Source organism: Oncorhynchus nerka, linkage group LG12 (assembly GCF_034236695.1).
Source record: "Oncorhynchus nerka isolate Pitt River linkage group LG12, Oner_Uvic_2.0, whole genome shotgun sequence".
Classification (NCBI taxonomy): Eukaryota; Metazoa; Chordata; class Actinopteri; order Salmoniformes; family Salmonidae; genus Oncorhynchus; species Oncorhynchus nerka.
Window position 1 is genome coordinate 58,287,486 of NC_088407.1, and position 17,692 is coordinate 58,305,177.

The window sequence follows — 17,692 nt, forward strand, 5'->3', positions numbered from 1 at the left end:
CTTTTAACCCAACCCCTCTGAATCAGAGAGGTGCAGGGGGGCTGCCTAAAATCAACATCCACGTCTTCGGCGTCCGGGGAACTGGGTTAACTACCTTTCTCACGGGCAGAACGACTTCTTTTTACCTTGTCAGCTTGGGGATTCGTTCCAGCAACCGCTCGGTTACTGGCCCAACACTCTAACCACATGTTGAGTGGATATACAGTGCCTTGCGAAAGTATTCGGCCCCCTTGAACTTTGCGACCTTTTGCCACATTTCAGGCTTCAAACATAAAGATATAAAACTGTATTTTTTTGTGAAGAATCAACAACAAGTGGGACACAATCATGAAGTGGAACGACATTTATTGGATATTTCAAACTTTTTTAACAAATCAAAAACTGAAAAATTGGGCGTGCAAAATTATTCAGCCCCTTTACTTTCAGTGCAGCAAACTCTCTCCAGAAGTTCAGTGAGGATCTCTGAATGATCCAATGTTGATCTAAATGACTAATGATGAGAAATACAATCCAGCTGTGTGTAATCAAGTCTCCGTATAAATGCACCTGCACTGTGATAGTCTCAGCACTGTATATGTATGTTTGGCAACACCAAAGGGGGTATACACATGCACTCATAACACCATTATGAAATCATTCAAAACACTTTCATGAATGTTGCAGTATCAATACGTTTTTTTTCCTTCCGGGATCTCTTCTCTTCCTCTCTTCCCTCTTTACTCTCCTCCCTCCTTTTTAGACGTCAGCCAGAACAGCCATTCTGCCGCTCCACCAACTGCTGCTCTAACACCTCCCACAGCCTCTGTAGCCTCTCCTGAAAGCCCTGCAGCACCTAGATGAAGACCACACACATCGCTGTTCCACATACGAGACACAAATATCCTTACATTACCAATTAAAATTATAAATGACTCCCCACACACCTTCTGCAGCTGCTGTAGTCGTTCCTGAAAGCTCTCTCTCCTCGACTCCTCCCTCCCCTTCAGACGCTCCAACAACTGCTGCTCTAACACCTCCCACAGCCTCTGTAGACTCTCCTGAAAGCCCTGCAGCACCTAGAGGAAGACCACACACATTGCTGTCCCACATACGATACAAACATACTTACTGTTGTGAAGGATCATGGCTCTTATCCCAATTACCTTCTGGCCACGCCCCGTCCCAGCAACTCACCACACCTGATCAAGCATTTACCTTACCTACCAAAAGTACCTTGTCCTTTCATGTATGCAATAAAGTGACCACTACTGCTTGCACTTTGACTACTGCCCCATAGTGGTAGCTTACCTACAAGAACCAGCCTTAGCCTATACAGTCCTTGGCGCTAGAGGACAAACATTCATTTGACTTACATGACCAATTTATCAATGATAAATGAATCTGACAAACCTCCTGCAGCAGCTGCTGTAGCTGCTCCTGTATCTTTTCCTTCCTCCTTTTCAGGTGTCCAAGTCCTTGAAGCCAGCCATGCTGCTGTTCCCCCAACTGCTGCTCCAACACTTCCCGCGGCTGCTGTAGCCGTTGCAGAGAGCCCTGCAGCACCTAGAGAAGACCACACACGTCACTATCCCATATATGAGAAACAAACTTGCTTACATTACACTGCCACTCACACACCTGCCGTAGCTGCTGTAGTAGCTGCTGCCGCTCCTGAGAACCCTGCTCCTGCGGCCCCCCATCCCAAGGCTCCACTAATCGCAGCTCCAGCACCTCCCACCACCGCTGTAGCCGCTCCTGAGAGCCCAGCAGCACCTAGGTTGACCACATACACATCTGTCACTGTCCCACATAAAAAATACAAATAAACCCAAACATCAATGATAAAATATATAGTCATATGATTTAGTAATTCATGACATCACAAACACCAACATTGGCTATCTTTATTTCATCGAAAGATTGTAGGATTCTTCGTATTTACCTGCCGTCTGTAGAGCAGCAACAAGACCCCCTGCTGCTACCCCACCTCCATTTACCACGGCCGCTGCAGACATCATGCTTGCTGCATATGATCCAGCAGCAATCCCACCAGCAGTGAATCCTATCGCTCCTAGGACAACTGGTGCCATTGCCACTGCCGCAACTATGAAGGCCCAGCAGAAACACTTGAGCAAGCAGCCAGAAACATACCTGGCCTCATGTTATAGGAGGTTGACAATAGTACCACTGTCATGTGAATGTTTGGCCTAAACAACAAAACAAAGTAGCAATACTGTACATCTATACAAATTATTTGAAGCTGGTAATTGATCATTTGAATTCATGCTGACTAAATAAATAATCTTACCTGCTCCCACTGTTGCTGTTGCTGCTGCAGCAATTGTACCTGTTCCTGAATGGTAAAGAAAATATTGCTTATTTTACGATAACTTCCTTTTATGGCAACTCAACTAGTAATTCACCCAATCCATCACAGAAACCTTGGTTGTTGATTGTAAACTAGGTACTCACCATTTTGGATTCGAAAGGTTAAAGGGCTTTATGCTGTAATTGTTTGTTTGTCAGGGGGCTTTGATCAGTCTGTTACAGTTTATCTGGAGTATTTATCCTGTCTTATCCCGGTGTCCTGTGTGATTTTAAGTATGCTCCCTCTAACTCTTTTTCTTCTCTCTGAGGACCTGAGCCCTAGGACCATGCCTCAGGACTACCTGCCCTGATGATTCCTTGCTGTCCCCAGTCCACCTGCTGCTTCTCTTTTCAATTGTTCTGCCTGCGGCAATGGAACCCTGACCTGCTCACCGGAAGGGCTACCTTGTCCCAGACCTGCTGTTTTTAACTCTCTCTCTCTACTTCTGAATGATCGGCTATGAAAAGCCAACTGACATTTACTCCTGAGGTGCCGACCTGTTGCACCCTCCACAACCACTGTGATTATTATTATTTGCCCCTGCTGGTCATCTATGAACATTTGAACATCTTGGCCATGTACTGTTATAATCTCCACCCGGCACAGCCAGAAGAGGACTGGCCACCCCTCAGAGCCTGGTTCATCTCTAGGTTTCTTCCTAGGTTCCTGCCTTTCTAGGGAGTTTTTCCTAGCCACCGTGCTTCTAAATTGGCATTGCTTGTTGTTTGGGGATTTAGGCTGGGTTTCTGTATTGCACTTTGTGACATCGGCTGATGTAAAAAGGGCTTTATAAATCAATTTGATTGAAAAAGAAATGTGATTTAAAAAAGGAAAAATGTTCTAGCCTGTCAGTCCACCCTTCATATAGTCCCAAAATGTAATTATATACATTGCATACGAAAGCCATCCTAAGCTATCCTAATAAAAATACTATATTTACTTCCTGGGAAAAATCTATGATTATGCTTTTTGATGCATCATCATAGATATGTTGAAGGACTTCTGGTCATGCGGAATACCACTTAAACCTATGAATGTCATGGAGGTGGCTTTGTGACTTTAGTGGGCTTTAGCTCAGTGAGCTAATAGTTTCAAAGAACATGGGTTACCCAAAATGGATACACACAGGATACACATCCTTACATTATAAGAGCAAAGAAGAAAATGACTAAGTCAATCATCAATGATAAATTCTACTCAATAAGTCATGATCTAAACAGTATAATCACAAACACTACCATTGGCTTCCTTTATTCCATCATGCCATTAAAGCTTTCTTTGATTTTACCTATTGCGGCGCCCCCTGCAGTTGCTCCAGCAGCAACCCCAACAGTAGTCAAACCTGCCACTCCCAGGGCTACTGGTGCCCCCACCACTGCTGCAGCTGTGAAGGCCCAGCAGACAAGAGCATGCAACGAGCAAACAACCAAAAACATACATGGCTCCCTGTTATAGGAGGTTTGACAATGGTATCACTATAATGTGAATGACTTAGGCCTAAATGACAAAAGAAAGTAGGAACACAACTGTGAAATTATTTGAAGGTAACACCTAGAAAGGGCTTAACCAATAATGTTCAGAGCATAGACTAGAGATTCCTTTTCTTATACTGACAATTATTGTGCCATTTATATTGTGTTTCTTTTTTCTGGCAATTATTGTTCCATTTACATTGTTTGAACTTATCAAAAGTATGTTCACAATGGATTTTGACCAGAAAGTGTTTTTTTGTTGTTGCAAAAATCAACAAATATAATACAGATCAATCATATATAAGTGGAGTTATTGGATCAAATAGAAATACTAAAATAGAAAGACTAAATAGATTATCTTACCTGCACCCATTGTTGCTGCTGCTCCTGTAATGATCATCCTTTTTCCTAATTAGAAAATAAAATATTGCTCTTTTATGATATCCTGCTTGTTGATAAAGATACTGTATGTGTTAGCCAGTAAGTCAACTTGTTATTCACAACAGTAACCTGTAATTTGTTGATAGTGTCACTAGTTTCTTTATTTCTATGTTTTCTGTTTCTATGATATGGCCGGGTATGGTTCTCAATCAGGGACAGCTGTCTATCGTTGTCTCTGATTGGAAATCATACTTAGGCAGCCTGTTTTTCCACCTTAGTTGTGGGTAGTTGACTTTGTTAGTGGCCCGTATAGCCCTAGTAAGCTTCACAGTCGGTTTTGTGTTTCTTGTTTTGTTGGCGACATTCTCAATAAAGGAAAATGTACGCTCACCACGCTGCACCTTGGTCCGGTCATTTCCCTGACGACGTTCGTGACAGAACTGCCCACCACAAACGGAACAAGCGGCGTGGCCGAGAGGAGCAGCGTTTTCTGGAGGAATGGACATGGGAGGACATCCTGAGTGGGAAAGGATCCTGGACGTGGGAGGAGATCCTGGCGGGAAAGGATCGCCTGCCGTGGGAGCAGGTGGAAGCAGCGAGGAAGGCGGAGGCAGCGAGTAAAAGGGCCCAGGATTACACAGGGTCACAGCTGGCACGAAACACCGGGAGGCCTCTCCCCCCCCCCCAATTTTTTGGGGGGGACACACGAGGAGATTGGCTGAGTCAGGTTGGAGACCTGAGCCAACTCCTTGTGCTTACTGTAGGGAGCGTGGTACTGGTCAGGCACCGTGTTATGCGGTGGAGCGCACAGTGTCTCCAGTGTTGTCTCTGACTGGGAATCATACTTAGGCAGCCTGTTTTTCCACCTTAGTTGTGGGTAGTTTACTTTGTTAGTGGCCCATATAGCCCTAGTAAGCTTCACGGTCGTGTTTATTCTTGCTTTTTTTGGCAACATTCTTAATAAAAAGAAATGTACGCTCACCACGCTGCACCTTGGTCCGGTCATTTCCCTGACGACGATCATGACAGATAGTAAACTAGCTACTCACTATTTGGGATTTGAAAGGTTAAAAGGGTGCATTTTACTCATAAACCATCTAATCCAAGGGGGAAAAGTACGGCTCGCAAAACATGTACATTTTTTCTAGCCCTTTTTTCTCCCCAATTTCGTGGTATACAATTGGAAGTATTGAGAATTTTTCAGAACATGTGTGGCCATTATACATTTCAGGATAGTCAGCAAAACTAGTGTTCTATGTCATTAGACACCATTAGACATGCACCTGTCTGGGGAGTGGACAAGACTGGTTATTTCTTTAACTGTGTTATGGCCTAATATGTACCGTTGCTATGGTTACACCTCTTGAGTTTTTTCCAGATCATGGGTGTCCCTTTCAGAGGAGTTGGCAGGATGACATGTCTGCCTATTTCTGTAAAGTGCCAAGGACTGTTGCTGTGGTCCTACATGCATGCACCTGTCTTAAGGTGACATATTTTTGAACTATAGGTGTGGCTCTACAGTTTCCATGCCCTAATATGAAACCAAACTAAAATGAATAAGGCGATAAGCTAATGGTGGCTAAATGCCAGAGGGGATGAGTCATTAAGAGGAGTTACTATGAGTGTGACTTAAGGAGGAAAAATTTATAAGAAGTATGTACCAAGAGTGACAGTGACTTGATTTCATGAACCAGCTCGGCTTTTATTATGTTGTAATAAATGTCCATTTGAACTCACAGGCTCCGGTATTTGAGAAATATGATTGACTGAATATTTCCACGACAGTAGTTAGTCTTGTCCCATCGCTGCAACTCCCGGATGGACTCTGGAAAACTGAAGGTGGAGAGCCGTGCGTCCTTCGAAACGCGACCCGCACTGCTTCTTGACACAATGCCCGCTTAACCAGGAGGCCAGCCGCACCAATGTGTCGGAGAAAACACTGTACACCTGGCGACCATGTCAGCATGCATGCACCCGGCTCGCCACAGGATTGTTAGAGCGCGATGGGACAAGAAAATCTTAGCTTGCCAAACTCTCTCCTTACTCGGATGACGCTGGGACAATTGTGCACCGCCTCATGGGTCTCCCAGTCATGGCCAGCTGTGACACAGCCTGGGATCAAACCCAGGTCTGTAGTGACACCTCAAGAACAGTGATGCAGTGCCTTAGACCCCTGCGCCACTCGGGAAGCCCCCACAAATGGATTTTAACAAACAATTTGTCCCCCCAAAAATGTGGCCCTCCGTTGAATTTCAAAATCCCGATGTGGCCCTCGAGCCAATAAAGTTTGCCCACCCCTCCTCCAGTCCACCCTTCATATATTCCCAATATATCATTACATTGTGCACTAGAGCCTCACAGCTATCCTAATAGAAAACCTACATTTACTACCTGGAAAATATCCATGACACAAAACACATTATTATGGATATTTTCCAGGATTGCTAGTCATACTTAATACTACTGAATACCACCTATGAGTGTCATGGAGTTGGCTTTGTGAGTTTGGTGGGCTTTATCTCAGTGAGATAATACTTGGATGGATACAGACATGTTGCTGTGACCTGGATTCAACACATTATGTTCTGTTTTGGTAAATTCCAAAGTGTTTTGTACTTAACACTCCCTGGCCAACTATTAAATGTTTTCATAAGTATTTATGACCTTTACACATTATGGGTGCATGTTGCTATTAGTACAAATGTTGAATATGGTGCTCACATTTTGATGATCAGAATTGTGAAAGTTTTGGGAAGTTCTGTTTGACTCACTGTTCTGTTTGATTCTTTGTGAATCATCCGGGTCCTGAGGCTCCTGACAGTCTTGAGGCTCCTGACAGTCCTGAGGCTCCTGAGCATTGCTGAAGTAAGCATTGAGGGCATCAATAATTGCTGCATATGTTTCAATCGTTGTCAAAGTATTTAAGATGCGCAGTCCCTCCTTCCCAAGGTAAATGTTTAACAGTGCTATCTTCTCTTCCTCTGGCGAGCCTCTTATGTACAACTCAAAATGTTTTATCCAGTCATTCCAAGGCTCCTGCGGCTCACCGGGTACCAGCAGAAATTTGGTTGGTGGAGACAAGTTTAATTCTGGTGCCATCTTCGTTTGCTTTGGGTTTAACCACTTTGGGCTTCAGTCAAATTCTCAGTCAGGGTTGGTGCAACTTCGGGTGAAATTTAGATGCAAACTGCAAACAGTGGGAGAAAAGTTACAGCATTTGACTCTCTCATTACACACACATTTCAAAAGGCGGGGCAAAGTGCACTCTATATCTCTATAGAGTTAAAGGAAAGTACTGTATTTGGAACATTATTGTGCCACAATTAAAATGTAAAATGATGACAACAAATCTTGAATGCGGAACACATCTAATAACAAAAGGTCACATGGAACGTTGAAACATAACGCGTCTACTGTAAAAGCAAATCACTACCCATCGAAAAACGAATGCCACATCGGATCTTGAAACAACATCTATAACAGATGATGTAGTTGAATATTGAAAGCACACCCCTAAATTACAAATGACTAACTTTAATATTGAAAACACTAAGTAAACACAAGTAAGCTCCAAATGATAGGTCTTTTTGCACACACATACATTACCTTAAGTCAGTGGTATTCAAACTTTTTCAGTTTTTTAATTCGTCGTCACCCCTTTGAGAAAGTTATAATAATAATCTGTACTCAACATTCTTTTGTCGACCACCCTACATGCGTGCCATCCGATTGGTCGAGGTAACAGCACACATAGGTTATAATGATGATAGTAATTTTACAAACATGTGATAATGTTAACCTTCCAGCTACAAGCAGCATCGCGCATTCTAAATGGTTTTCTCAGTTTCACTTTCCAGCTTTGGGAACAAGATCTCCGCCCAGTACTCATTTCTGGGAAGTGAGTGTTGGTTTACAGCCAGAGTCACATGTGTGAAGCGGTTAGTGTGTTTTTTTGACTGGAAGGCAATGGGATTGTGTCGCTTTTGGTCAAGAAAAACATGTGTTGTTAATTAATAACGTTGGATATAACTAAGAGATCTGAGAGCCGTACTTGCAAACATAAGCAACAATTTAAAGTTAAACGTCACTCATTGCTTCAGGCCACACCCACCAAACGCGTAAAATGTACCTCAAACTGTTCTACATTTTTCACGTGTCATTCAGTACAAATCCTACGGGAATGTAGCAAACGTTCAAGCGAACTGAACGCACCTCAGGTCCCATAAGACAACATGGCACAAGTTAGCCCTATGTTAACCTCAAAAGGTGGTAGCCTACTAAATATATCTTGACACAACTTCTCCATCAGCCTGTGAAAGAATTTAGACGTTAAATCCACCAACCAACAGCATTTCTTAAAACAGGTCAACCCTGGCCACGAGAGGTACATTTTAAACCTACAAATTCAAGTTGTACTTGTTCCTTTGGTCCCTAACAAAATGTTGCGTGCCAATATTGCACTGATACATCCTTGACAAGTGGCGCTTTCATGGCAACTGGGAACTGATAAAAATCATGACATCAGTGATCTTCAGGTCGGAAAGTCTAAGCTCTAGAAAGATGCCAGAGTTTCCGACTTGGAATGCCAAGTTGGATGACCTTTCAACAACAACAAAAATCCCAGTGAAGCAAATTTTTCCCGAGTTCCCAGTAGAGTGGTGATGAGGAGCTCTGTGGACCCTTTCTTTGATTCCACAAGTAATTTAGCCATTCATTTAAAAAACATTTATTTAACTAGGCAAGTCAGTTAGGAACAAGTTCTTATTCACAATCACGGCATACCTCGGCCAAACCCTAACAATGCTGGGCCAATTGTGCGCTGCCCTATGAGACTCCCAACCACTCCCGGGTGTGATACATCCTGGAATCTAACCGGGGTCTGTAGTGACGCCTCTAGCACTGAGATGCAGTGCCTTAGACCGCTGAGCAACTCGGGAGCCCTCAATGTAGTCATTGCGCTTTGTAGAGTTGCTATTTTCTCTAGTTTTCATGTGTCAATAACGTGTGACATTCCTAGATTCCTCATTATATGAATGAAGTCCGATTTAATCAACAAATGCAATAGACAGTTTAAAAAATGTTAAGGGTACAAAAATGTGTACATACCTGTCTGTGTTGCCAAAATCACTACATATCCCATCGAGCCAAGCGGGGATAGGCTGCCCGTTGTCACAGTTCCAATGGTGCGTTCTAGACAACTGAGAACTCGTAAAAAAATCTAGTCAGATAGTGACATCGGTGATCTTTAGGTTAGAAAGTCTAAGCTCGAGTAAGATGCCTGAATTTCCGACTTGGAATTATGAGTTGCAAGTTCCCAGTTGCCTTGAACGCTGGACAAGAACAGTCAGAAATGTCCAGCTAACCCTACGCCAATGACACTGGTAGATCTCAAAACTGAATTTGGATCCGCGTTAAGTAGCAATGATATCCTTCGTCACGGTAGTCTTAGGACAGATATCTTGAACCAGTCATAACTATTCAACAAAACAAGCAAATTTCTTAGTTGCCTGATTGTATAACTAGAAAATGAGTTTTGAAGTTGAAGTTGCAGTATTTATGAAGTTTGGCAATGGACACAACCTAGCATAGTTAGTTAGCCAGCTATTTTTGCCAATGAAAACCGGGGGAAATAAACTTGGGCCTAGTGACATGCTAGTTCAGTAGACAGATTGTAATTTTTAAACCCTGAGCTAGTGGCAAACAATTTGAATAAACAATTCAGAGATTGAAATGAATGAATGAGATGATTTATATTTTTAAAAAGCAAATCGATATAGACTCCCAAGCACCGACCTATTTCAGCCCCGACCTATTTAGCTAAACATTTAAAAAGTAGTACTTTTCTTGTTTTGCATGAATGTTTTAAGCCCTGAGCTAGTGGCAAACAATTTGAATAAACAATTCAGAGATTGAAATGAATGAATGAGATGATTTATATTTAAAAAGAGCAAATCGATATAGAATCCCAAGCACCCACCTATTTCAGCCCCGACCTATTTAGCTAAACATTTCAAAAGTAGTACTTTTCTTGTTTTGCATGAATGTTTTTTAAAATTTAACTTGGCAAGTCAGTTAAGAACAAATACTTATTTACATTGACAGCCTACCCAGATGATGCTAGGCCAATTGTACTATGGGACTACAAATCTCAGCCAGATGTGATGCAGCCTGGATTTGAACCAGGGACTGGAGTGACACCTCTTGCACTGAGATGCAGCATCTTAGACCACTGCGCCACTCGTGTCACTCGTGTCACATATCAGTTTGCAAACAATGTAAAAAAAAATGTATTGGGTTAATAAAGCAGCATACAGACTATCTATTTTATGCCTTTCTGAGTAAGGCAGCTTCAAAATGCAGGTGTTTCATCTTAGCACAGTGCTTTCTGTGATGGAGGGGCAGCCAGCAGAAAATATAGAGAGCAGGGGTTGGCAAGCTTCTCTAGTTGCACCATGATTGGCTCAGTGTTCTGTCACATGGGAACACTACATCACAGCAAAATCTACAGGGAGAGCTAGAAAGTTCAAGCCCACTTGGGTGCTGCCCTAGATTTACATTAAAAGTGCCCATCCAAGAAGGCTCAAGGTCCTTGGCCACAGATTAAATGACATCACATTATATCTACCGTAGTTTTGATTGGACTGATCATGTCAACCTCATACTTTCAAAATCTTAGCTAGCAAGCTAGACAAGCAGTCATCATCATGAATCAAGTCGACAATGTACTGGCAAATCCTTTTCAATCCTTGTCATATGAAGATAAATTATATATATATAACATATTGGTGCTCATTGGCCATTTGGACATAAACATTAGACAACAAGTGGAAATCGCAAATTCAAGAGTGTTTTGGAAGGAATCAGTGGCTAACTGCAAGGGTTGCCAAGCCATCACTATTTTGCTTCCCCTGCCTTCAATTCGATGGAGAGGGTGTGGTCTAAATCTGGGGTTTTTCAAAGCTTAAAAGGATAAACATTCACACGCAACATCATGGGCCAGAAAAGGTTGAATACATTGGTCATGCTGTCAATCCAGCATGACTTCTGCTTCGTTCAAAACAACTGGGTACTCTCAGATTTCAGTGAGTTCAAGACAACTGGGAAATCTGGAAAAATGATCTCTGACTGTGTGAATACCTTTTGAACCGTCAACCAACTCAGAAGTCCAAGTCGGGAACTCGGGCCTCTTTCCAGAGCTCCGACCTGAAGATCACTGACGTCATGATTCAACCTTGTTTTTTTTCCAGAGTTCCCAGTTGTCTTGAAAGAACCTTAAATCTAGAGAATGCCAGACTTTGATGGGGGTGCTGCAGCACCCTCAGCACCCCCAGGGTTGTTGAGTAACAGATTACATGTAATCCCTTACATGTAAGGGATTACCAAAAACTGGTAACTGTAATCTGTTACGTTACCAGCAAAAATATTGTAATCAGATTACAGATACTTTTGAAAAACTAGATGATTACATCGAGGATTACTTTTAAATTCAGAAAATATGTTGCGGAAAAAAATCTTTGACACTTCTTTGTTTTCTCAATGACATTCAAATGACATTGAAAAAAGGCACATGTTTAAATTTGTTCCACCTGAGCGAGTCTGACCACAAGTCAGAGACCACTATGATGACACACCACATGTGTTTGATGAATCGTGGGAAAAGAGCAGTAATAGGCTTTTGTAGGCTTCAGACCAAGCTATGTCTTCAAATGGTGTGACTGCTGTCGGCATACAAAGATTATCCAATTTGAATAAATGCTAGGAGGTAAGGATGACAGCAGTGGTGTTGTCTACGGCGATACGGATATCACTTATTATGCTCTCTCATTTAGCTACTTGCGCCTTACTGATTGTGGTTGTTGTCGATGGCTGTACACAAATCTAAATGTGTATTTGAACCCAATAATGGTTGAATTCAAGAAGTGAAGAGGCGTCTCTGTCCAGTGTCTGTGTTCTTTTGCCCATCTTAATCTTTTAATTTTATTGGCCAGTCTGAGATGTCTTTTTCTTTGCAACTCTGCCGAGTTTCCTCTTCACTGTTGACGTTGAGACTGGTGTTTTGCAGGTACTATTTTAAATCCAAGATGGCGTAGCAGTAAGTCGTCCTGTCGTCCCGTCCCTGTATATATCGCTTCTTTTTCGTTTTTTTAACATATTTTTCTTCGCATACCTCTTTAAAAACATTTTGCTAAACCTAAGCTTCCAAATACTCTCCTGCAACCCGCCTCACCCAATGTAGCTATTTTTCCTAAAGTATTTATATTTACTTCGGAACCGGAACCTCTCAACTGAAGCTAGCCAGCTAACCACCAGCTATGCTAGCGGTCTTCAGCTAACCGGTCATCAGCTAACCTTTAGCCCGGAAAGCTCTCGCCAGTTCGAACAACGCGACTCTAACCAGAGCACAACGGACCTATTTATTTTTCATCCCCGGATTCCCACCGCAAACGGAACATTTTTCAGCTGGATCTTCACAACTAGCTATCTAGCTAAACTGCAACCCCGGATGATTACCCCTGGCTAGCGTTTCCACCCACTTAGCCTGAAGCTAGCCCGGCCAGAGCACTTGTAGCATACTCCTGGGCTACAATACCCGGGCCCACGACCGGTCTGTCGATGTCACCGCATGAAGAGGAATAAACAGACTCACCCCATCGCGACGTCCCCCCAAAGGCTAACTCTCTAGCCCTCGCTATCTCCCTGCTTGCTAATTCGGCCTGCTAACTGCTAGCTTGTCTAGCTCCGGTCCGCTAACTGCTACCTTGTCTAGCCCGGGCATACGAACTGTTAGCTTGTTAGCGCAGGCCTGCTAACCGTCTGAATCACCGCGTCCCAAACACTCTCTGGACCCATTTACTTTCTATCTCTTTTTGATTTTTAATTTGTTTATACCTTCCGGAAACCTGCCTCACCCAATGTGATACGGAATCGCTATTATTTTTTATTTTTTAGAACACACTCAAGAACCTCCAGACGCTAACTAGCTACAAGCTATTTAGTCATTGTTAGTTTTTTAACCTGGATAACACTCGCCAGTCCAGCTTCCCTGCCCATCCACCGCTGCCCCCTGGATACTGATCTCTTGGCTACATAGCTGACGCACGCTGGACTGTCCATTAATCACGGTACTCCATTCTGCTTGTTTGTTTTATCTGTCGGCCCCGTTGCCTAGTCAACGCCATTTTACCTGCTGTTTGTTGTGCTAGCTGATTAGCCTCGCCTACTGTTTTAGCTAGCTTTCCCAATTCAACACCTGTGATTACTGTATGCCTCGCTGTATGTCTCTCTCAAATGTCAATATGCCTTGTATACTGTTGTTCAGGTTAGTTATCATTGTTTTAGTTCACAATGGAGCCCCTAGTTCCACTCTTCATACCCCTGTTACCTCCTTTGTCCCACCTCCCACACATGCGGTGACCTCACCCATTACAACCAGCACGTCCAGAGATACAACCTCTCTCATCATCACCCAGTGCCTGGGCTTACCTCCGCTGTACCCGCACCCCACCATACCCCTGTCTGCGCATTATGCCCTGAATATATTCTACCATGCCCAGAAACCCGCTCCTCTTATTCTCTGCCCCCAACGCTCTAGGCGACCAGTTTTGATAGCCTTTAGCCGCACCCTCATACTACTCCTTCTCTGTTCCGCGGGTGATGTGGAGGTAAACCCAGGCCCTGCATGTCCCCAGGCACCCTCATTTGTTGACTTCTGTGATCGAAAAAGCCTTGGTTTCATGCATGTCAACATCAGAAGCCTCCTCCCTAAGTTTGTTTTACTCACTGCTTTAGCACACTCTGCTAACCCTGATGTCCTTGCCGTGTCTGAATCCTGGCTCAGGAAGGCCACCCAAAATTCAGAGATTTCCATACCCAACTATAACATCTTCCGTCAAGATAGAACTGCCAAAGGGGGAGGAGTTGCAGTCTACTGCAGAGATAGCCTGCAAAGTAATGTCATACTTTCCAGGTCCATACCCAAACAGTTCGAACTACTAATTTTGAAAATTACTCTCTCCAGAAATAAGTCTCTCACTGTTGCCGCCTGCTACCGACCACCCTCAGCTCCCAGCTGTGCCCTGGACACCATTTGTGAATTGATCGCCCCCCATCTAGCTTCAGAGTTTGTTCTGTTAGGTGACCTAAACTGGGATATGCTTAACACCCCGTCAGTCCTACAATCTAAGCTAGATGCCCTCAATCTCACTCAAATCATCAAGGAACCCACCAGGTACAACCCTAACTCTGTAAACAAGGGCACCCTCATAGACGTCATCCTGACCAACTGGCCCTCCAAATACACCTCCGCTGTCTTCAACCAGGATCTCAGCGATCACTGCATCATTGCCTGTATCCGCCACGGAGCCGCAGTCAAACGACCACCCCTCATCACTGTCAAACGCTCCCAAAAACACTTCTGTGAGCAGGCCTTTCTAATCGACCTGGCCCGGGTATCCTGGAAGGACATTGACCTCATCCCGTCAGTTGAGGATGCCTGGTCATTCTTTAAAAGTAACTTCCTCACCATTTTAGATAAGCATGCTCCGTTAAAAAAATGCAGAACCAAGAACAGTTACAGCCCTTGGTTCACTCCTGACCTGACTGCCCTCGGCCAGCACAAAAACATCCTGTGGCGGACTGCAATAGCATCGAATAGTCCCCGTGATATGCAACTGTTCAGGGAAGTCAGGAACCAATACACGCAGTCAGTCATGAAAGCTAAGGCCAGCTTCTTCAGGCAGAAGTTTGCATCCTGTAGCTCCAACTCCAAAAAGTTCTGGGACACTGTGAAGTCCATGGAGAACAAGAGCACCTCCTCCCAGCTGCCCACTGCACTGAGGCTAGGTAACACGGTCTCCACCGATAAATCCATGATTATCGAAAACTTCAATAAGCATTTCTCAACGGCTGGCCGCCCCCCCCCACAGCTCCTCGCCCAAGCCTCTCCAGGTTCTCCTTTACCCAAATCCAGATAGCAGATGTTCTGAAAGAGCTGCAAAACCTGGACCCGTACAAATCAGCTGGGCTTGACAATCTGGACCCTCTATTTCTGAAACTATCCGCCGCCATTGTCGCAACCCCTATTACCAGCCTGTTCAACCTCTCTTTCATATCGTCTGAGATCCCCAAGGATTGGAAAGCTGCCGCAGTCATCCCCCTCTTCAAAGGGGGAGACACCCTGGACCCAAACTGTTATAGACCTATATCCATCCTGCCCTGCCTATCTAAGGTCTTCGAAAGCCAAGTAAACAAACAGGTCACTGACCATCTCGAATCCCACCATACCTTCTCCGCTGTGCAATCTGGTTTCCGAGCCGGTCACGGGTGCACCTCAGCCACACTCAAGGTACTTGTAGTATCTGGGATCTACATCTGTTTATATTAGTTACTGTGCTGTTACTAAGCAGTAATGCATTACGGCAGTGTTACGTTACTACACCTAATAGGAAATGCACATGCGCACTGGAATGCCGCGAACTGTAGAGCACGAGGGGTTTTTGACTAAACGACAACTAACTGTACTCCCTTCTCCTGCCTGGTCATTTCTCCACAACACAAATATTACAGTGGCGACGAGATGATTAAAATACATAAACGGACATTGCTTGAAGGGAAGAATGTTGCGTGAGTAATGAAACTCAAAATAATTATGTAATTCGTCAGTTATTTTTTATTTTCTTTCGCCAGTAGAGTAGGCTAACCACTGCTAGCACTGCTAGTACAGTATTCAGGAGCTGCCAAGTAGCAAGACTATTGGAGTCCAGAATAGCGACACTGCCCTCTGGTGGTTAAATAAAAGAAACTGTCATTGAACCCATTGAAATTAGGCGATCTCAGTGGAGAAATATTGTCAAGGGGAAGAAAAAAAAAAGGAAGAAGGGACGTAACACGGTGTGTACATTAATACAAATGAGTGGAGTGAATGAAGTAATTGCAGAAACTTCTGAAGTGAAGAAGTAGATGAATATTCAGAAAATTAAGGAATATAAGGAAACTGAACAATTAACTGTGAAAATGGCAACCATTGGTCGAGTACCAGAGTTTGAGGCTACAAAAGAGGATTTTGATTCCTATTTGGAGCGTCTTGACCGTTGGCTGGCTGCAAATGAAATCAAAGATGGAAAGAAAGCAGACGTATTTCTCAGTGTCTTGGGTCCAACTGAGTATGGATTGCTGAAAGGTCTCATTGAACCAATGAAAGCAGTGGAGTTGAACTATGCAGAACTGACTGAAACTCTTTCAAGGTATTTCAAGCCTAAGCCAATTCTCATTGCAGAACGTTTCAGATTTTACCAACGTCACCAGAGTCAAGGGGAAACCGTGGCTGACTACATCCTTGCTTTGAAAAGGCTGGCAAGTACATGTGAGTTTGCACGATTTCTTGATGATGCTCTCCGAGACAAGTTTGTATGTGGTCTCACAGGTGAAGCATATCACAGAAGGCTCCTGTCAGAGAAGGACCTGACCTTTAAGAAAGCCTGTGATATAGCACTTGGACTCGAGCTTGCCCACAGGGATACTATTGAGCTATCGGGACATGCAGAACGTCAGAAAGGTGTTCACAAGGTCAGTGATGCACGTGGTGAAAAAAGCTCACAAAAGTCACACTTTTTTCAGTCCCGTCCTCAAGGTTACACAAGAACAAAGCAGCCCACATCTCAAAGGTCTAAGCCAAGTTGCTACAGATGTGGGGTAGATAATCATCAGCACAGTGAATGTCGATTCCAAAAGGAAAAGTGCCACAATTGTGGAAAGGTTGGACATTTACAGAGAGTGTGTAAAGCCTCTAAACGCACGGCAAGAGCGCACAAAGTGTCAGACGCAGCACAAGACGAGGAAGGTACAACTGAAACAGTATTGGAACTGTTCACAGTGTACACGGCTCAACAACTAAAATATGGAATCTATCTCAACATGGAGTTAGCGGGAAAACCAGTAAAAATGCAGCTGGACACCGGAGAGTCTGTATCCCTGGTTCCAGAGAGACTCTACAAAGAAAAACTGAAAGAGTGCCCTCTTCAGCCCGCGTCCATCCGCCTTTCTTCATACACTGGTGACACTATTCCTGTGTTAGGGCAGATCCAGGTACCAGTCCGGTATGAGGGGAAGGAGTGGGCGCTACCGCTTGTCATTGTTAAAGGAAAAATCAGCCTTGCTAGGCAGAAACTGGCTACAAAAGATCAAGTTGAACTGGGGAGAAATCTTCAGTCTGAGAAATGACAAACCAGTGAGTCAGGCTACACTCACTAACATGCTGGAGAAGCACAAATAACTTTTTAAAGATGGCTACGGTGAAATACAAGACTTCACAGCAACAGTCAGAGTGCAAGAAGGAACCAAGCCTATCTTTCACAAACCACGTCCAGTTCCCTATGCTCTTAAGGAAGCAGTAGAGAAGGAACTGGACCGCCTACAGAAGAATAACATAATAACGAAAGTAGCGGGAGCGACTGGGCGCTCCGATTGTTGTAGTCCCAAAGAAAGACAAGACCGT

General features: G+C 43.8%; 1 protein-coding gene across 1 annotated transcript; it reads right to left on the minus strand.

Annotated features, from left to right (window-relative positions):
- Positions 1-328: 328 nt before the first annotated feature.
- LOC115138443 (interferon alpha-inducible protein 27-like protein 2B) lies at positions 329-8,057 on the minus strand. The gene is made up of 10 exons (XM_029675289.2): positions 7,807-8,057; positions 6,972-7,387; positions 4,183-4,227; positions 3,636-3,731; positions 2,288-2,332; positions 1,922-2,083; positions 1,618-1,752; positions 1,390-1,542; positions 924-1,055; positions 329-832 (listed from the first exon to the last, which is right to left on the minus strand). Exons 2-10 carry the CDS (start codon positions 7,297-7,299, stop codon positions 717-719), a joined length of 1,212 nt encoding a protein of 403 aa, XP_029531149.2. The 5' UTR covers positions 7,300-7,387; positions 7,807-8,057; the 3' UTR covers positions 329-716.
- Positions 8,058-17,692: the final 9,635 nt, after the last annotated feature.

What these genes read in the sequence shown, in the direction of transcription:
- LOC115138443 (XM_029675289.2), bottom strand. Translation starts at nt 7,299, where the DNA reads ATGGCACCAGAATTAAACTTGTCTCCACCAACCAAATTTCTGCTGGTA. An exon ending in AACAGCAACAGTGGGAGCAG is followed by an intron (nt 2,084 to 2,287) that starts GTAAGATTATTT and finishes GGGCCTTCATAG; the next exon opens with TTGCGGCAGTGGCAATGGCA. An exon ending in TGCTGCTCTACAGACGGCAG is followed by an intron (nt 1,753 to 1,921) that starts GTAAATACGAAG and finishes TGGTCAACCTAG; the next exon opens with GTGCTGCTGGGCTCTCAGGA.